The 16,184-nt window shown below is 36.6% G+C and overlaps 2 protein-coding genes across 2 annotated transcripts; one reads left to right on the top strand and one right to left on the bottom strand.

Annotated features, from left to right (window-relative positions):
• The first annotated feature begins 3,509 nt into the window (after positions 1 to 3,509).
• LOC112180619 lies at positions 3,510 to 5,630 on the top strand. Its single transcript, XM_024319176.2, has 2 exons — positions 3,510 to 4,871; positions 5,491 to 5,630. The coding sequence occupies exon 1, from the start codon at positions 3,959 to 3,961 to the stop codon at positions 4,739 to 4,741; it is 783 nt and encodes a 260-aa protein (XP_024174944.1). The 5' UTR covers positions 3,510 to 3,958; the 3' UTR covers positions 4,742 to 4,871; positions 5,491 to 5,630.
• A 522-nt stretch (positions 5,631 to 6,152) lies between these two features.
• Positions 6,153 to 14,449, bottom strand: LOC112180618 (zinc finger protein BRUTUS). The gene is made up of 14 exons (XM_024319173.2): positions 13,971 to 14,449; positions 13,146 to 13,355; positions 12,702 to 12,896; positions 12,251 to 12,615; positions 11,557 to 11,782; positions 10,781 to 10,949; positions 9,468 to 10,679; positions 8,888 to 9,059; positions 8,524 to 8,745; positions 8,271 to 8,408; positions 7,172 to 7,406; positions 7,004 to 7,063; positions 6,850 to 6,921; positions 6,153 to 6,606 (listed from the first exon to the last, which is right to left on the bottom strand). Exons 1-14 carry the CDS (start codon positions 14,268 to 14,270, stop codon positions 6,466 to 6,468), a joined length of 3,717 nt encoding a protein of 1,238 aa, XP_024174941.1. The 5' UTR covers positions 14,271 to 14,449; the 3' UTR covers positions 6,153 to 6,465.
• Positions 14,450 to 16,184: the final 1,735 nt, after the last annotated feature.

Genomic DNA, 16,184 nt, shown 5'->3' on the forward strand with positions numbered 1-16,184 from the left:
CAGAACACACAAAACAAGCATGTACCAAAACACCATTTATTGATCACCAACACAAAGCAAAGGATCAATTGCTAGCTAGAGTCGTGACAACAGCACATCCCGCATGTATACCTACCTCACTGTACCCACTAGCATACGGAGTAGTATTATTTTTGAAATGCGAGAGAGTCTTTAGAGATGTGGTCGTGTCTCGTGGGAGGTCCGCCTCACCAATTTCAATACAGGAGTATAGAGAGACTCTTATATCCAAAATACTTCGGATTTGTAAAGAAAAAGTCGAAAATACATCGTTTTAAAAAAAAAAAAAATTGTACACGCAACGGGAAATGTTACCCCAACGCTATACAGAAGACTCTCTCTTGAAATGCTGATGCAAGAAGATACCCAATCCGTGTCTCTGTGGGTTCCATCACATACACAGTGAGTGGTTTCCATGTTCTGCCAAGGGATAAAAGCAAAGCATTTGCAAGCTAGCTAAGCTAAGATAGAGCCTCGTGCCATTGGGAATTAAGGGGGGGTCTCATCAGTCTCTTTGTATCTCAAAAATCATCCACAAAACAAAAAGATGGAGTCAGGTCACATGGCCAGTTGCCCAAAATGGAGTATGTGTCTCGTACAAAGGTAGGAAGAGTTGCAGTCTTTTGGGTCCATATGCTTTGCTTCCATGCCTCACTGTTGTCTGCCCATCATGTTGGTGATGAAGCTCGGCACACCTGCCTGATTCTAATCCTAATCCTAATCCTAATCCGACAATGGTTCAGCTCCCGATTAGTTTTTAACCTTCAGACTGACGGGTTATTTCTTTTGTTTACACTTGAAGGTTTGATCTATATGTCTAGACAGTCTTCCATAGAGCGTGAAACTATTAACTTTATCAAACCGTTCAATCACAACTCGCCACTTATTTAGAATGAAGCGTATTTTTAAATGACATATAGAGATTGTTATGGGTATGAGGATTCATCTTTATTTATTTTCATAGGTAGAGAGAATGTGTCACATGACACGATCATTCCACTAAAGACTTTCTCATATATAATTTGTTTTCACCATCGAGTTTAATCCATTTGTTCGATTTGTTAGTATGGTAGAAGAGCAGACGCTAACAACCCTTAACATTAAATTTTGAGCTGCCGATAGTTCAATTTTAGTTTGAACCTTCGCCGTGCAAAAGTCTAATACCGTTTAAGGAAAACTAACTCATAATGGATACTCATAATAGGGCCTACGATGTAAAGTGATGGGTTTAAGACTTTAAGCTTACCGGGCATTCCTATCCATAATACATTGCTCTTGGTTAACTACACCTTTCTGGGATATTTAAGTCCTTATTAATTATAATTAATGAAGTCAAATGTCAACAATACTGAACAAGTTACTATAAAAAATAACCTTAGAGAGGTTCAAGAATCTGACTTTTTTTCAAAAAAAAGTGTTTTCTTGAATCTGGGTTTTTCTCAAATTTAACTCTTGCATCAATGAAATTTTATGAAAATGTCAAATTAATACACATCCCCAGAAGCAAAGTTAAAGTTTTAATAATCTATATGTTCTTTTTGAGAAGATGAATGACATGTTTCTGCAAAGACAGACTGCATGGATATGTTTGCTGTAATAGCACCCAGTCAAGTGGATCAATATAATCTTAATTGATCTTTCATGATAATATGATATACTTATAGCATCACCATCTAATAATTCAAAGTATCTTTCCAAGTTTCAACTAACCCTACTCTTTATTCTCCATTTTTATTTATGTTTACTCAGTCATGTTTACCAAGTCTCCCTCTATACCACACACCCAAAATTATCATACCTGTCCTGTTCATAGACAATCACATATTCTTTATTAAAAATTGTCTTATCTTTAGGGATAAAAATGCTGCAGTTTTTAATTTATCATTCAGAGATTGAATGATACTATATACTTACATGAACTGATGAGTATTATTACCAAAAATGCTTAAATATCAATTAAAATGATTGCTAAATTTGTTGTTTTAATATTGCCGAACCAGTTGGTACCGGTTGGAAGCATCTATTAAATTTTTTTTTTGGCCATAGATTAGATTTGGTTGGTTGGTCAGCCCTTCATTTGATGTAACCTGACATTGGATCAATCATTAAGCTTTTTATCACATGAAAGGATTTACATTTTGGAAATCTTTTGTCAGTACCACAGTGCTTAAATACCTTGGAGCAAATTTCATGTTGTTATATATGACGCTACATTCCATCTTACAATAATTTCCCAATTGAAAAGCCATCCACTGATCTTGAATTCTTGATTAAGCAATGATCAGACTTGAGGGTAAGGACTACAGTTAATTAGTTGAGACTAATTGGTCTGAGGTTTGACAAAATATTGTAAATGGTAGAGGTCTGTGTCTTTGGTGTAAGCAACTTTCTTAATGCGTAATTTGCATAATTTAAGATTCCATCAAGGCAAAAGAAAAATACATATTAATTATCCTAAAATCACAAAGATAGGGTATTGACTAAGCTAGCAAGTAGCAAGCAATTTATCGTCAACTCATCAGCTTGGCTTTAGTTAGTAAAATGAAGAAGACAATGCAATCCCTTTTGGTTCTCATCAAAGGGGATTATCTATAATGGAGAAATTACCCTTTCTCTATATGAATGCCCCCCCCCCCCCGGTTACTTTGCTTAAATTTCAAGGTGCAGGCAAAAAGTGCAGGTTCATTTTGATTTGCACCAACAAGCAGGGTGTTCCCAGGAAACATGATAATTCAGAAAGAGAAAGATGTGATTAGGAGAGAAATTTCAAAATCAGAGAAAGTTCTTGCACATTGTTTATAATAATTAATTTCCTTCTAAAGCTATGAATTAGAGAAATTTTGAAAATGAAGGAAAGGTCAAGTGGTTAGGATGGCAATTCCAAAAGTCTAACATATGGTAAGATGTCCCATATCCTCATCCTCTTTAAATAGACTTCCCATTATTTCCCTAATTCACAAAGCAAGATAGTCGGTTAGTCACCCACTTTCAGGTTGTCTCAAGCTTTGCCTTAAACTTTAACTATTACAAAGCTTAGCAATTAAAGGAAGAGAAAATTCCAGTAACCGTCCCCAAACTATTGTGTCAATGCCAATTTGATAAAAAAAATGTGTAACATGTGCTTGCCACGTCATCAATTTGACATAGCCATCACGGAAATTGAACGGAACCACCTCGTTTATATTAATATAAGACTTTGGGTATTACATTCCAGAGTTTGGATATCAAATTAGTTTTGACACAATAATTTGGGAACGGTTGCTGTATTTTTCTCTTACAGGAATTGGGCAATTTTTTCCCAATTTTTGGGGATCATTTGATTTTCTTGAGTTTCATAGTCTCATATTTAATATGCAATTTGCGAGCTTCTAGCTATCCAAAGCTGTCGCAGAAGAAACACTTCTTTTTTCTTTTTTGACAAATAAGAAACACTTTTTTTATTCATCTAAAATAAAAAAGAAAACATTCTGCCTTGAAATACAATATAACTGTCTCCCTTTCTTGTTTCTACTCTCAACTGCAGAAAGTTTCCTCTGCTCCATTTCCAGAGGAAGGGGAGGACATTCAGGTTCTGCGGTTTTCGTAGAATTACTCACTGTTCTTAAATATTGTGCAGAAAAGGCTGCCATTAAATCTTCTGTCCTCTTTGTTCCTGCACCCAAAATAAATTCAAAATCTTCTCTCTTCCTCTTCTTTGACTCTAAAAGTCCAACCAAGCCTCCCAAAATTCAAGCCCTCATTGTTGAAACTCAAAAAAATTCTAGTACTACATCTTCTCATCCTTTCCACATTCTTCACACCATTCCAAGAACTCTTCTTGATTCCAAATATTAATTACCTCCTTCAAAGTTTCTAATTTACTTCTTGATTCTTGATTCTTGATTTTATTGTAAGCTAGGCAGGTGGTTTGACTGTAGCGCTGAAAAATTTCTCGAAGAGGATGATGTGTTCGGAGACTAGTCCTCCTCGAATATCATTTTCTCATGATCTTGGCCAAGCAGATATGATACCCAGGAGGGATTCCTCGCTGCTGGACTTGAATGGTGATTTTGAGTTCAGCATTAGCAGAAGCTTCAGGCAAGATGAGCCTTCTTCAGCAGATGAGCTTTTCTCCCATGGAGTCATCAAACCTATACAACCGAGAGACAGGTCATCAGTTGAGGATGCACCAAAAGCCAGACACCTTTATTCTCTTCCTCCTCTTCAAGGTCAGAATCCAAAGAAAAAGACCACCAGCAAGGACAACAATGATAATTCACAGTTCATGGATGTGAATAGTCCTGAAGATGTGGACCAGCAAAACACGAAGCCTCAGTCCAAGTCCTTCTGGGGGTTCAAGAGAAGCAGCAGCCTTAATCAAGAGAACAGGAAGAGTCTACTTTGCTCATTACCAGAGTTTTTGAGAAGAAGCAATTCAACAGGGTCTGCCCCAAACCCAAAGAGGTCAACAATATACAAGGATGCTCATGCTCAACAGAAAAGGCAGTCCTCATCATCAGGTTTTATGTCAAAGTCATCATCAACATCCTCATCTTCATCTTCAAATCAATACCGAATGCTACCGAGGCCGCCGTCAAAGAAGGGTCATGGAGGAGCATCAAACTACGGCAATGGCGTTGTGTTAAATGTACCATCACCTCACATTTCTAGAGGAACTGCAAAGCTCTTTTGTTTGAGTTCTTTTCTATACCCTGAAGGAAAGGAGAAGAAGCAAAAGAAATGACTTTGGTTTTTTCACTTGCTCCATCTTTAACCAAATCATCTGAGTTCTCTGGGGTAAATGGTATTATTGTAAAGAAAAGATTGGATATTTGCAACAGTTGCATTAACTAAGGAGACCCCAACAGCAACAGGTACCCTTTTTTTAAGGACTTGTCCCCATTGGTTTTGTTTAATCATAACTCTCAAGGTGGTTTTGGTTCATATCTCTGAACTAGCTGTTCATCATTGTTTGTTTCTTAATGAGAAGACCATTAGCTTAGCTAGCTGACCTTTTCTTTTTGCTTGTAATTATGAGTGAGTTGAGATTTTCTCAAGGATTGTGATTGAAGAAAAGGGGGAGAGTTGGTTAGTTTCATGTGGTGGGTTTGAAATTAAGCAAATCTAGAATGAAAAAGCCTTCAGCTTTAGATTTCTTTTCTGGATCAACTTTTAGCTGTTGAGCTTAATTTAATCACGGAGCCATGTGTGGGTTTGTCATGAAACTGGCCTCTTTTTTTTTTTTTTATATATATAATAATATTGAGGTGAAGCAAGCTTGGCTAGATGCTTTATCCCCTTAATGTGCCAAAGATATGAAGTTGCCTTGATATGTACTCCGATGGTGACTTGTGTCACTGATGAATGTGATGATGATGATGATGGATCAACATTACCCTGATTTTAAATATTACTGTGGAGTGAAGGGTAAAGACATAAGTACATAACCCAAAAATTTACTATCCCCATTCCATCTGAATTTCTTGTTCCCAGGTCCAATTGGCAGTTCGGTAGCCACTGGTCAGATTTGATTCCTCCTCGAATTGATTTACTTTCTTCTCTATGAGCAATGAAACCTTGGCATTTGTGTGCATTTAGATGAGAGACACGGTCATTAGATCAGTTACTACTTGCCATACGCCTCACTCATTGAAGAACAACTCTCTCCGGAGCACAATAGAACGCTCCTTCATTTAGCGGCTCGGATAAGCATCTGACATATTGTTGCATATGGATTACCTCTATTTTCCTTCTTCTTTTTCTTTTACTGTAGAAAAATAAATGTGATGACCTGGTTAAACACATGAAGTCCACTTCGAAAACATGATCATAGAGTCCCCCACGATCTCATTATAAATAATGGATCTCACAAACTTGATTCATACGCAAGTACAATACCATGTTGATGGGCAAGATTTTATGTCTCTGACGAGTGTGCAATTTCTTTAGCGTGCTTGACTTTCTCCAAGCCAGTGACTACATAGTGCATTGTCGTGATGATAGATTGGTCAAGTCTTTCAGGAACATTTCCAGCTCAATTTTTTTGGTGAATGAAAGCATTAAGCAAATCGAAAGCAAACCCACCTTTGAAGAGAATATGGAACTGACAGCATAACAATTTTTCAAGGCAAGGTAATCAAAATTAAACAAAAGCGGAAAGAGGGGAAGCTAATATTTATAGATGTCTGTAAAAAGTTCGACTAGCAATTTTCTGTACAGAGGGCATTTGAATATGCTATACTCTGTCACTTCCCCTGTCTAAATGCTTGTAAATGAATCTTGACAACAAGGCAAGATGATATTTACCAGGATTCTACAAAATTGATGTATAAGGGGCTACAAGGGCTCATCAGCTTTTGAAAAAGAGTAAGGGAAAACCAATTTTCTGGTTGTTGGAAAATTGAATTGCCTATACAAGTATCTACAAACTAATATGTATACATCTGTCAAAGAAAGTAAACCTGTTTGTTAGTTTGACATAGGACAGTCGGTATTTGTTGCCTCACCCTTGATCACCCGGGTATTGTATGATCCACAGTTACCGCACTTGTGATATAGCCAGTGAAAGCGTGAGGTACCCTTTCGATCACAATCATTACAAAGGATGTCCTAAATTGGAAAAGTACATTACTGTTATGATATATTGATAATTATAACATTGCTATATTTTGGACAAATTGATGGTTATTCACATATTAGGAACTAAAGCATGTTATGTCTAGGGAAATGACAAATAAACTTTATCAAGATTACAGCATCCTCCATTCGCATTGAAATTAGGTAACCAAGGTTTTACGTAAAACTGATATGGCAATGCATTAACCATTATAATAGGATATATAAGCATGATACCTGCTGACGGTTCTGGTATTCCTCTGGAAGCTGCTCAGCAGCCAATAAGGCATCAAGCATGCCAAAGTAAACCTAATAGGGTATAACGATTCAGAAAGATTCAACTAGGTACAGAAATATAAGGTGAAAAAAAAAGAAAGGGATATCCTCTTACCGCCATATCTCCCAGAGACTTGCTACAAATTGGGCAAGTATAGTGACTGCAAGTGTAGGCCTAACAGAAAAAGAGATGGGAGTTCAGACTTACTCTCTTCCAGAAAAAGTTTTCAGGAGAAAGATCACATAAAAAAAAAAAAATTGTTTAAAAAGTTCAAGAATTGACCTGAAAGCAAGCTGAATGCATGTAATGGCCACATGGCAAAGCCCTAACTGTTGCACTGGATGTGAACAAGAAATCACAGCAGATAGGGCAATTTGTTTCTAAACTTTTCTCCAGGCATTTGTGATTCACCAACTTTATCCCCAGGCAACAATTGCATGTCATGCAATGAAAAAAGTCAACGCCAAGACCCTTCCCAAGGCGGCATAAATTGCAAAACGGGCAATGATATACAGTCCTGGAAGACAAATGCCATAAGTCAAAAGTTGTCTATAGGCATCAGTAGAGTGTGCTTAGTTAGCAACTTACAATGTGAAAGTTAAAACCCCGTTGAATATTAGGCAAACATATTGCTAACAATGGGGGCAATTTATGTGAATGTCAAAGAAGGTTCATCTACCTATCTATACAGTCTATCCCATCTCATGTCAAAAACCATCATTTACTATTTTGCATCTTTGGTAGTTGGTACTATCAAATGACAAATATGCCTTCGTTCTATCGAGTCAGTTTCTGACATGGCATTAGAAAGCTTAAACATCTTGGTAGGCATATGACCTAAATAAATATCCCCATTTACCGGGGAAACAGGAAGTAGGAAGTACAGGTCACCCATTTCCATCATTGGATAATGTAAATTAAGACACGAAAAATAAAGGGAAAGACATTCCTCAGAATCATTTGATCTCTGAAACTCAATTTGGAATTGTAGTAAGAGGCTATTACAAAATGTGAGTCCTATTAACATGGATCGAATTAACAAAATAAAATTTTTTCATCATTCTAGATAACATTACAGGTTCAGTAAATTGTAGTGAATAAAAATTTAAACCAACAGAATATGCTTCAACAATTTCAAGCTTCAAGTTTTTCAAGAGTTTTTTTGTAGCAAATAACTGAGTTTAAATCCACTCTCTCCTTTTAGAGGGAAGGGGCGGCACTTGGGTAATTAATGGAGTTCACGTCAAACATGGAAAATGGAATAATATCTAGAATGTGAAAAAGAAAACTAGCATATACCTTTCATCAAAAAAAAAAAAAAACACTAATTATTGGCATTAATAATTGTTACATAATATTGAAAAATAAGAAGTTTATGTACCTTTCATCATCAAAAAATTTGCAGATATTGCAATAATACTTTGCCATAGATAGTTCATTGCATGAAGGTGTAGTACATATGGGCCCAACTGGCTGAATTTTTAGGCAGCGCATGCACATAATTTCCGATGTTGCTTTCCTTTAAAAAAAAAATCATCAGAGATCTTAACAGCAAGAAAAGAAAGGGAAACACTAAGAACATCAGATGCATGATAACCCAACTTGAAATGCAAGTGTCAATAGTGGAAAATTACCTATCCATTGAATGGTCGCTCACATTGTCATGGCAAAATCTACATGCAAATAACTTGCCACAACAAGCAGCTCGGAGTTTACAGTTTCTTTTGTAGTGTTCACACCCAAATACTTTTTTCTCCACATCACGGTATGAAGGTGAGCGTCCAAATACATCTTCACCATTAGAAGACTCTCCACCTGTTGCTTGAGGTAACTTCTGCTGAGTAGCTATCCAGCGGCTAAAAAAAAACAGTACTCATTAACAATTTAGCAAATGGTTACAAATAGTTAGGCATTTTTAAATGTCATGATCTTGTTATACATGTCATAATGAAAGATAAAGTAGTGTTCTAAAGGTTCAAGCTACTTTTAGATATTAACCTAGTCATAAGATTTTGCACAAGATATGCCTTTCTCCTTGGATCAAGAGTCGCATCACGATAAACCTTTCTGATCTCTGACTCTAGTTCATTTTGATTCATACGGAATATGTCCTTCCAACCAGGCTTGAACATCTGGTCCGTCTGGTCCAAGCTTTCTTGAAATTCAACACCTGGAAGAAAATTCAGTAAAATGAACCACTGTTGCAATAAACAAATTTTGTCATAATACCAAACAATTATTTGATTGCCATATTTGGACTTACACAACTCAAGAGAAGAAACCTTAATTCGACACCAAAAAAAAAGATAAAAGAAACAGAGATGCTACAAGACTACAACCAATGAATTAAAAATAGTCCCAAGAACAACTAGAGGTTGGGCTCAAGGTAATCACTGGGGTGCGGTAGATGTAATCCTTTGGGTTCCCAAAATCAAGTTGGTGCGTATCTGAAAGACCCTTTCCCCGATAAACAGAACGAAGGCAAGGCACAGACCTCATTAAACCAGGTGAATTGACTGCCTTAGACTGTGCTTGTTATTCAATATTACAAAAAGATTTGGATATTCATAATACCGACCTTTTTGAGAAATGTTACTTTCCCTTGTCTCAGTTCGTGAAGTTGATTCTGAAGATCCTTTCATGCATTCATTAAGCCACTCATTAAACATAGTATTTTTAGTTGCTTGCTTCCATGTGTCCATCAATTTATTCTGTTCATCCTGGGTAAGTGCAGAAGTTACCCAAGGTAACATTGATTGGAGCACCTCAGCACCCGTGGTCCCAATAATCCGCCCGACTATTTTGTCTTGCTCCTCAACAGTGAAGTGTTTGCCAAATAATGGCCACAACTCAAGTTCTTCCCTGAAAATGTGATGATCTAGTGTCACTTTTATAGACTTGCACATCCCTTGAAGCTTTGTAGCCAGCTCATTGTAATTCCTAGTATAGTTCACACCATTTGCGGCAGAAAAATTCATGCTACTTCCTGCTAAATCCTCATCCATATGAGTCTTTTCCATGCTTTCATGAAGGTCAGAAAGTTCAGAAAGAACACGAGAGATGTCTTCAAATAATTTTTCCTCCTGTTTATGGTCCAGTGTGTATGAATGGCTCACATTATGAAGTGCCTCTTTGGATTCCAATGCAGGAAACACTATATCATCCTCAGCATTACTGTGTGCTCTGTATAAGCCCCATAGCAAACGGAATCTTCCTATAAACTGCCGAAGTGTGGCTTCATCACCATTACCGAGCTTTCCAGATTCAATATCTAAATACTCCAAGTCTTTGCGAATGGCTTTATGAAACTTAAAAATAGTATCAATAGGTCGTTCTCCACAACCAATATCAAAGGAAGAATTATCTGTTTCCCAGGCAAAAAGACTGGAATTAAGAGATGGGGCAGAAGAGCTGAAAGACAAGGACCGCAAAGACTTGGCCACGAATTGAGAACTCGATCCAAGATTAGTGTTGTTTACTCCTAAACCCGGGACACGGCAAGATTGATCAGTACAACATTGATCAGGGGTATCACTGTTTTTGCGCGGCACTGAAACATTTCGTTTGACCAGCCTTTTCACATTATTTACTTTAGCTGATACCAGTCTCTCTCTAGCAGACAATCCAGAAGCACAAGCACATGCGGGTCGAACAAAATCTTCTTCAATATCAGTAAAACTTTTAACAGGACAGCAACCAAGTTCACTTGAAGACAAGCATGAACCCTGATTACGAGCCTTGCATGCCCATCCAGAAAAAAGTGTTACCAGAGCTGAATCAGGGACTGGAGCTGAATCATCAAACTACTTGTTGTCAGAACAGATACTAGTAAATTTTGTTGATTATTAGTTTTCTACTAAAAGGTAAACATACAAACGATAATCACAGAACCTGCCAACTGCATGTTTTTGAGAATATTCTTCATTTCATCTTCAGTCAACAATCTGACTAGCCATGGAAAAACACGCTCGATCAATTTCAAGGGCATCATGCATAAACTCTGGTACAATAGTTCCCGCTGTCTTTTGAAGCTGAAGTGCTTTCGAGCAAGTGGAAGAACCTATGACATGCAGGGAATGGAGCAGAAGCTTTCAGGAACAAGATAGGATTTATTTATTTTTTTTTTTTTTTTTTTAGAAGAAGGAACTAGATAGGAAGTTGGTTACACAGTTTCTAGTAATCTAAGACTCGTAGAGTTTGAGGCCCATAGAGTTTCTGAATTGGTTTCATTTAAGGCAGAGGATATGAGGTAATGTACCAACTCCTAGACATCTTGTATGACCAGTTGACAACTCTCCTCATAAAAGAAATTAGAAGAAAATAACAGATAAATAGATAAACAAACAAATGAATAATAGATTTAAGGATTAACATCAATTTCAATTTGGGGTCTAATTGAATTCTCAATAGTCAATAGGCTAGTAGAGCTGCCACTAAGTCTGACTTTCATGTTTCTTGACATTAGTAACACGCTAGTTTCTTATCAAGTTTTCTCCCTGTTTCACCCAATACCATCAAGTCTCAAGGGCCTTCCCAAAAGCGCCTAAAGTAAGACATCTTGCTGTCCTACATCAATACTAACCGGTAATCTAAGAAAAGTATTACCTTTTTTTATACCAGATACTGAAAGTTCCTAAAGAATTATTGCAGCAATAAGGAAATTATACCTGCACTTCTTCATTGCTGAAGTGCTTCTGTATAGTTTCTATTATTTGATCAGCGTGTGAGCACAGCTCTGCATAAAAATCAGCTGAAGTAGAGATAGCTCCTGCACTTTGAATGTTTTCAATCAGACACCTGAACTCATTGAACTGACTTTCTTCTTCAGCATGCTCTTGGAAAAAGGATATCTTTCCATCTACTGCAGGAAATATGACCTTGTCCTCGGCAATACTGAAATAAGCAAATAAGTAACGTTTATATGAAAAATGAAGGAAATAAGAAATTCAGTACTCTACCATAACTCGTGTTAACAGTTGTCCCCCACCAAAGTAATATAGAAAAGTACACCTATATGTTATTAAATCCAGAATGATCACCAAAAAGAAACTCTACAAAAATATGAAACAAAAATAGAAAGGAATTCATGGGGATCATAGTGTAATTTCTAAAATTAAAAGATAATAAAGTAAGTGATCCATACAAGGCCATGTTTGGAAACTGGAAAAAACTTGGAATTCACATTACCAAAAAGAATTAAACTCTATGACATATTAACATACAGATAAATCAACTTTCACTGCTCACACATCTTCCAATAAAGAAGAAAAAAAGAAATAACATAAAGCAGATGCTAAATGCTAAGTCTCAGAAAAAAAATAATTAGCATTCCATAGAAACACCGTAGATATGAATGGGTACCTGTGAAAAATGCAAACTTCAGCAACAAATTGCAACCTCTCATTGAAAGCTGATAGATTAGTAAAATCTCCAGACAGTTGTATCTTCCTAGCCTCCTCGGCTATCTCATTTAACTCCTTTTTAATGGCATTATGCCAAAGCAGTATTTCATTAATTGGATGGCCCCCAGTGGTATCAGAAACATCAGTACTTGACTCTAAATACTTCCTTTTCCCAGTCCTACACTCACATGGACAATTTATCTTCTCTATATGTAGACTTGATGTGCTAGCACCAGATTCCACGCAACATTGGAACTGAGGAGAATCATGATAACTTTTAACCACATTATTGCTCGTACTACCTTCCATCCAGGTGAAAATGACCTTAAATAAGAAAGAGTTTTCAGTTATTCACTTGAAAAAGCAGTAATAAAAAGTACTCGATCCATTGATTAAATCTGAAATATTACTTGTTGAAGAAGCTTTTCCTCTGGAACAATCTTGCATAAGCATTTCCGCAAATCCTGATATTCATCAGGTGAAACTGATGATGAAAGCCACGGAAGAAACTCGGCCATCATATTCACAGGAATACTGCATAGAAACTGCCAGACTAGAGATGCCTGCTCCTCAACTGAAAACTTCTCAATCAGCAAGGGTAAGACCTGGCCAGAACAGCAAATTTTCAGTTATGAGTTGATTGTTTAATTTGGTATATGAATACAAAGGATAGAATATGATGAAAGATCTCCCAAGAGATGCTTTAGATGTAAATACAATACCAATCACGACTTTTGTATAAATTTCCATCTTTGATTTGTCAAATTATAAAATGCAATTGCAAGTAACATATTGCCCAACTGGTAGAATGAATAACTAAATACGGATGCAGAGACAGGAAAATGAAACAGCACCTGTTCCTCCTCCTTTGCCATGTGTTGGCTAACTGATGTTTGTAAGGCTCCTGTACAAGATGCTAACTCCCTTGTGAAACTGTCATCACTTTGTGCATTAGAACTTAGCAGTTCAAATAGATGATCAAAAAGATTGGTTTCGCCCTTGTGTTCAAGCGAGTATGTTTGTGCTACATTCTTCACACGTATATCAAGCGCTGGAAAGATTACCTGCAATTCCAAGGATAATGTTGTTACAACTCAAGACACGACAAAGAAAAATCATGATAAGCAAACTTCAATTGCAAAACAAGCTCATTGTGCCCGCGAAAGCTAAACTTCATACTAAGACCGACAAAAAACAGGTTTTTTTTTTCCTGGCTTTTATTTACTTACTTTATGTTTCGCGGCACTAAACATGTTCAAAAAATCATAAATAGTAAAAGAAAATCCCAAAGAAAACAAAACCGCCACATTAAAAATGAGACTCATATGGCATCACATTTCCCAGCTGATAAATAACTTAAACACGAAGAAAATTTTGAAAGTGCAAGCACTAAATTTGAACTCCAATCTTGATGAGAAACACAATAAAATCCAGGCTCACAAATGTTACAGAGCCACATTTACAATCTTTACCGATACACAATTACAGCAAAAATCTTCACTAAAATTCAAGATTAAGCAACCGAAAACATACGATTGTATAGCAGCACCAGATTCTTCTAATCAAGAAACCAAAACTAATTCCAGAACAATTTCATTTCCATGAACAAATTCCAAAGCCTCAACAGAAATTCGAAATCTCTACAAAAAATGAAAAAGAAAGAAGAAAAGAATTAGGACCTCGTCTTCGGCATTGGAGTGGTGCTTGTAAATCGATCTCAAGAAATGGTACCGCTCCAGCAAGGGCCTGATATCCGTCTGCTTTCCGCTGGCGAAAGCCATGGCCAATCGGTGAAGCGCATCGAGCTCCTTCCGAATTGCCTTGTGAAAGAACAAGAATATCAGAATCGGCGACCTCTCCTCCTCCTCCGACGACGACGAGCTAGTCAAGCGCCCCTTACTCGGAGAATCGACTTTGTTGACGGAGCTTGCCAGCACCGCCAGCCCTCCGCCTCCGTCCACCGTTAACGGCGTCGCCATCTCGGAAAACTTTCTCTCTCTATATTCAAACTTTCTCTCTCTCCTCCCTCCTCGCTCGCTCGCTCGCTTTAAATCTTTAAATGTTTGTTTAATTTTGTATTATATACATATATATTTTTTTGGTTTCGTCGGCTGTATAAAGCTCGGGATTGTTCAACGGCGACGAACAAGGTTTATAGTGATGAGGTTGAGAAAGAAGACGGGAGATTTATATAGTCGGTTTCCTGCCACGTGGCCTGTTGTTCCACGTGGATGCTGACTTCAATAACGGCCAGTCACTTGCAAAACATGTGAGATCAATAACTCGAAAGTTTTCTTTGAATCCCTATCAATTTAGAAGAGTAGATATGGATCATGTCGCTCATACGTATCGTGTTTATGTAGTATGTTTTCTGTCCGTAAGGAATAGCTTTCAAGCCTCTTCAATGTTTAGAAAATGAAATCAGCCAGGAGACAAGAGCTGCGAAAAATTCAGAGTATCCGTAAAATATAATAATTGATGGAGTTGAAAATGTTAATTTTTATATTTGTCGACGTGGAAGTTTATAATTTATAACCATATCGAGCCAACCAATCCGCACATAGCTGTTAAGAATAACTACTTGTTTATGTTCGAATTTTTTTCCGCAAATTTTTTTCATGTATGCTATTGGATCAACTTTTCTTTATCAACACGTAATCCTAACTTTCTTGAATATGATGAGTTATACATGGTTTGATTTTTAATTCAAAAAAAAATCTTATTGAATTTGTTAAACTCATTTTATTACTCATAAATTTAAAGAAGTTAGTATATTTGTGTGTTCCACCTACTTTTTACAATCTAAAAATCTAGTAAAGCAATACTTAAATATGAGTTCAAGATTATTCTTCTTTTTCATTATAAGTTCATAACTATTTGGTTAGTGCTAGAGTTGGTGGCTCATCAACTCTTTGCTATTGAAAACTAATAAAGCACTGCCATTAGATTCTTGTGCATAAAATAAGCTTGCCAACATCATACTTGCCTATGCTTGGTCGTTTGGTCTGATACGCCCACCGGTTTATTAAATTTTTTATTATCAAAGCTTGAAAGAAAAAAAAAATTTAATAAGTTGAAGGAGTTAATCTCATGCTATCAATTATTATCTAGAGTCGTTGAAAAAACAAAATTTGCAACTAATATGTATATAGTCTTGTGATGCATCCACGCTGAATCATATTTATTATTTTACGACACTATCTATGAATTTATTTTTAATTTGTGATGTTAGAAATTAGAATGAGTCGTTTTCGAAATGGTTGGGGGAATTAGATAAGAAAGGGAATGAGATGATGACCTTAATTAAGGTTAAGGGCACACAATGCGCGCGTGCTGATTGTGCCATGGTTGAGTAGGCACGTGCCAGCTCATGCCCTCATTAAGACACCTCATTTTTGTCTTTGGAACACCACATTCTTGGCAATTCTCTCCGTGTTTTAAGAATTGAGATTATTTTGGGTCCAAGATTCTTAACGGATTGTTCTATGCTCATTCATAGTTCTTTGCTATTTTCCTCAGTATAGACAGGACCGCACTCCCCCCAACAAAAGAATATTCTCCATATTTTTTTGTTTTAAATTGGAAATTTCATATTCCTAGTGTCAGCTGAATATTTTTCCTTTATTTGCTGCAAGAAAATAATACATACATGCTATATATATGCCCTTGGTGTTTTTTTTTTTTTTTGCCATTTTAAGGGATCACTCACTAGACCCACTTTTTTTTTATACTCATTCATAGTTCTTTGCTATTTTCCTCAGTATATACAAGACCACACTCCCCCAACAAAAGAATATTCTCCATATTTTTTTGTTTTAAATTGGAAATTTCATATTCCTAGTGTCAGCTGAATATTTTTCCTTTATTTGCTTCAAGAAAATAATACATACATG

Source organism: Rosa chinensis, chromosome 7, assembly GCF_002994745.2.
Source record: "Rosa chinensis cultivar Old Blush chromosome 7, RchiOBHm-V2, whole genome shotgun sequence".
NCBI lineage: Eukaryota > Viridiplantae > Streptophyta > Magnoliopsida > Rosales > Rosaceae > Rosa > Rosa chinensis.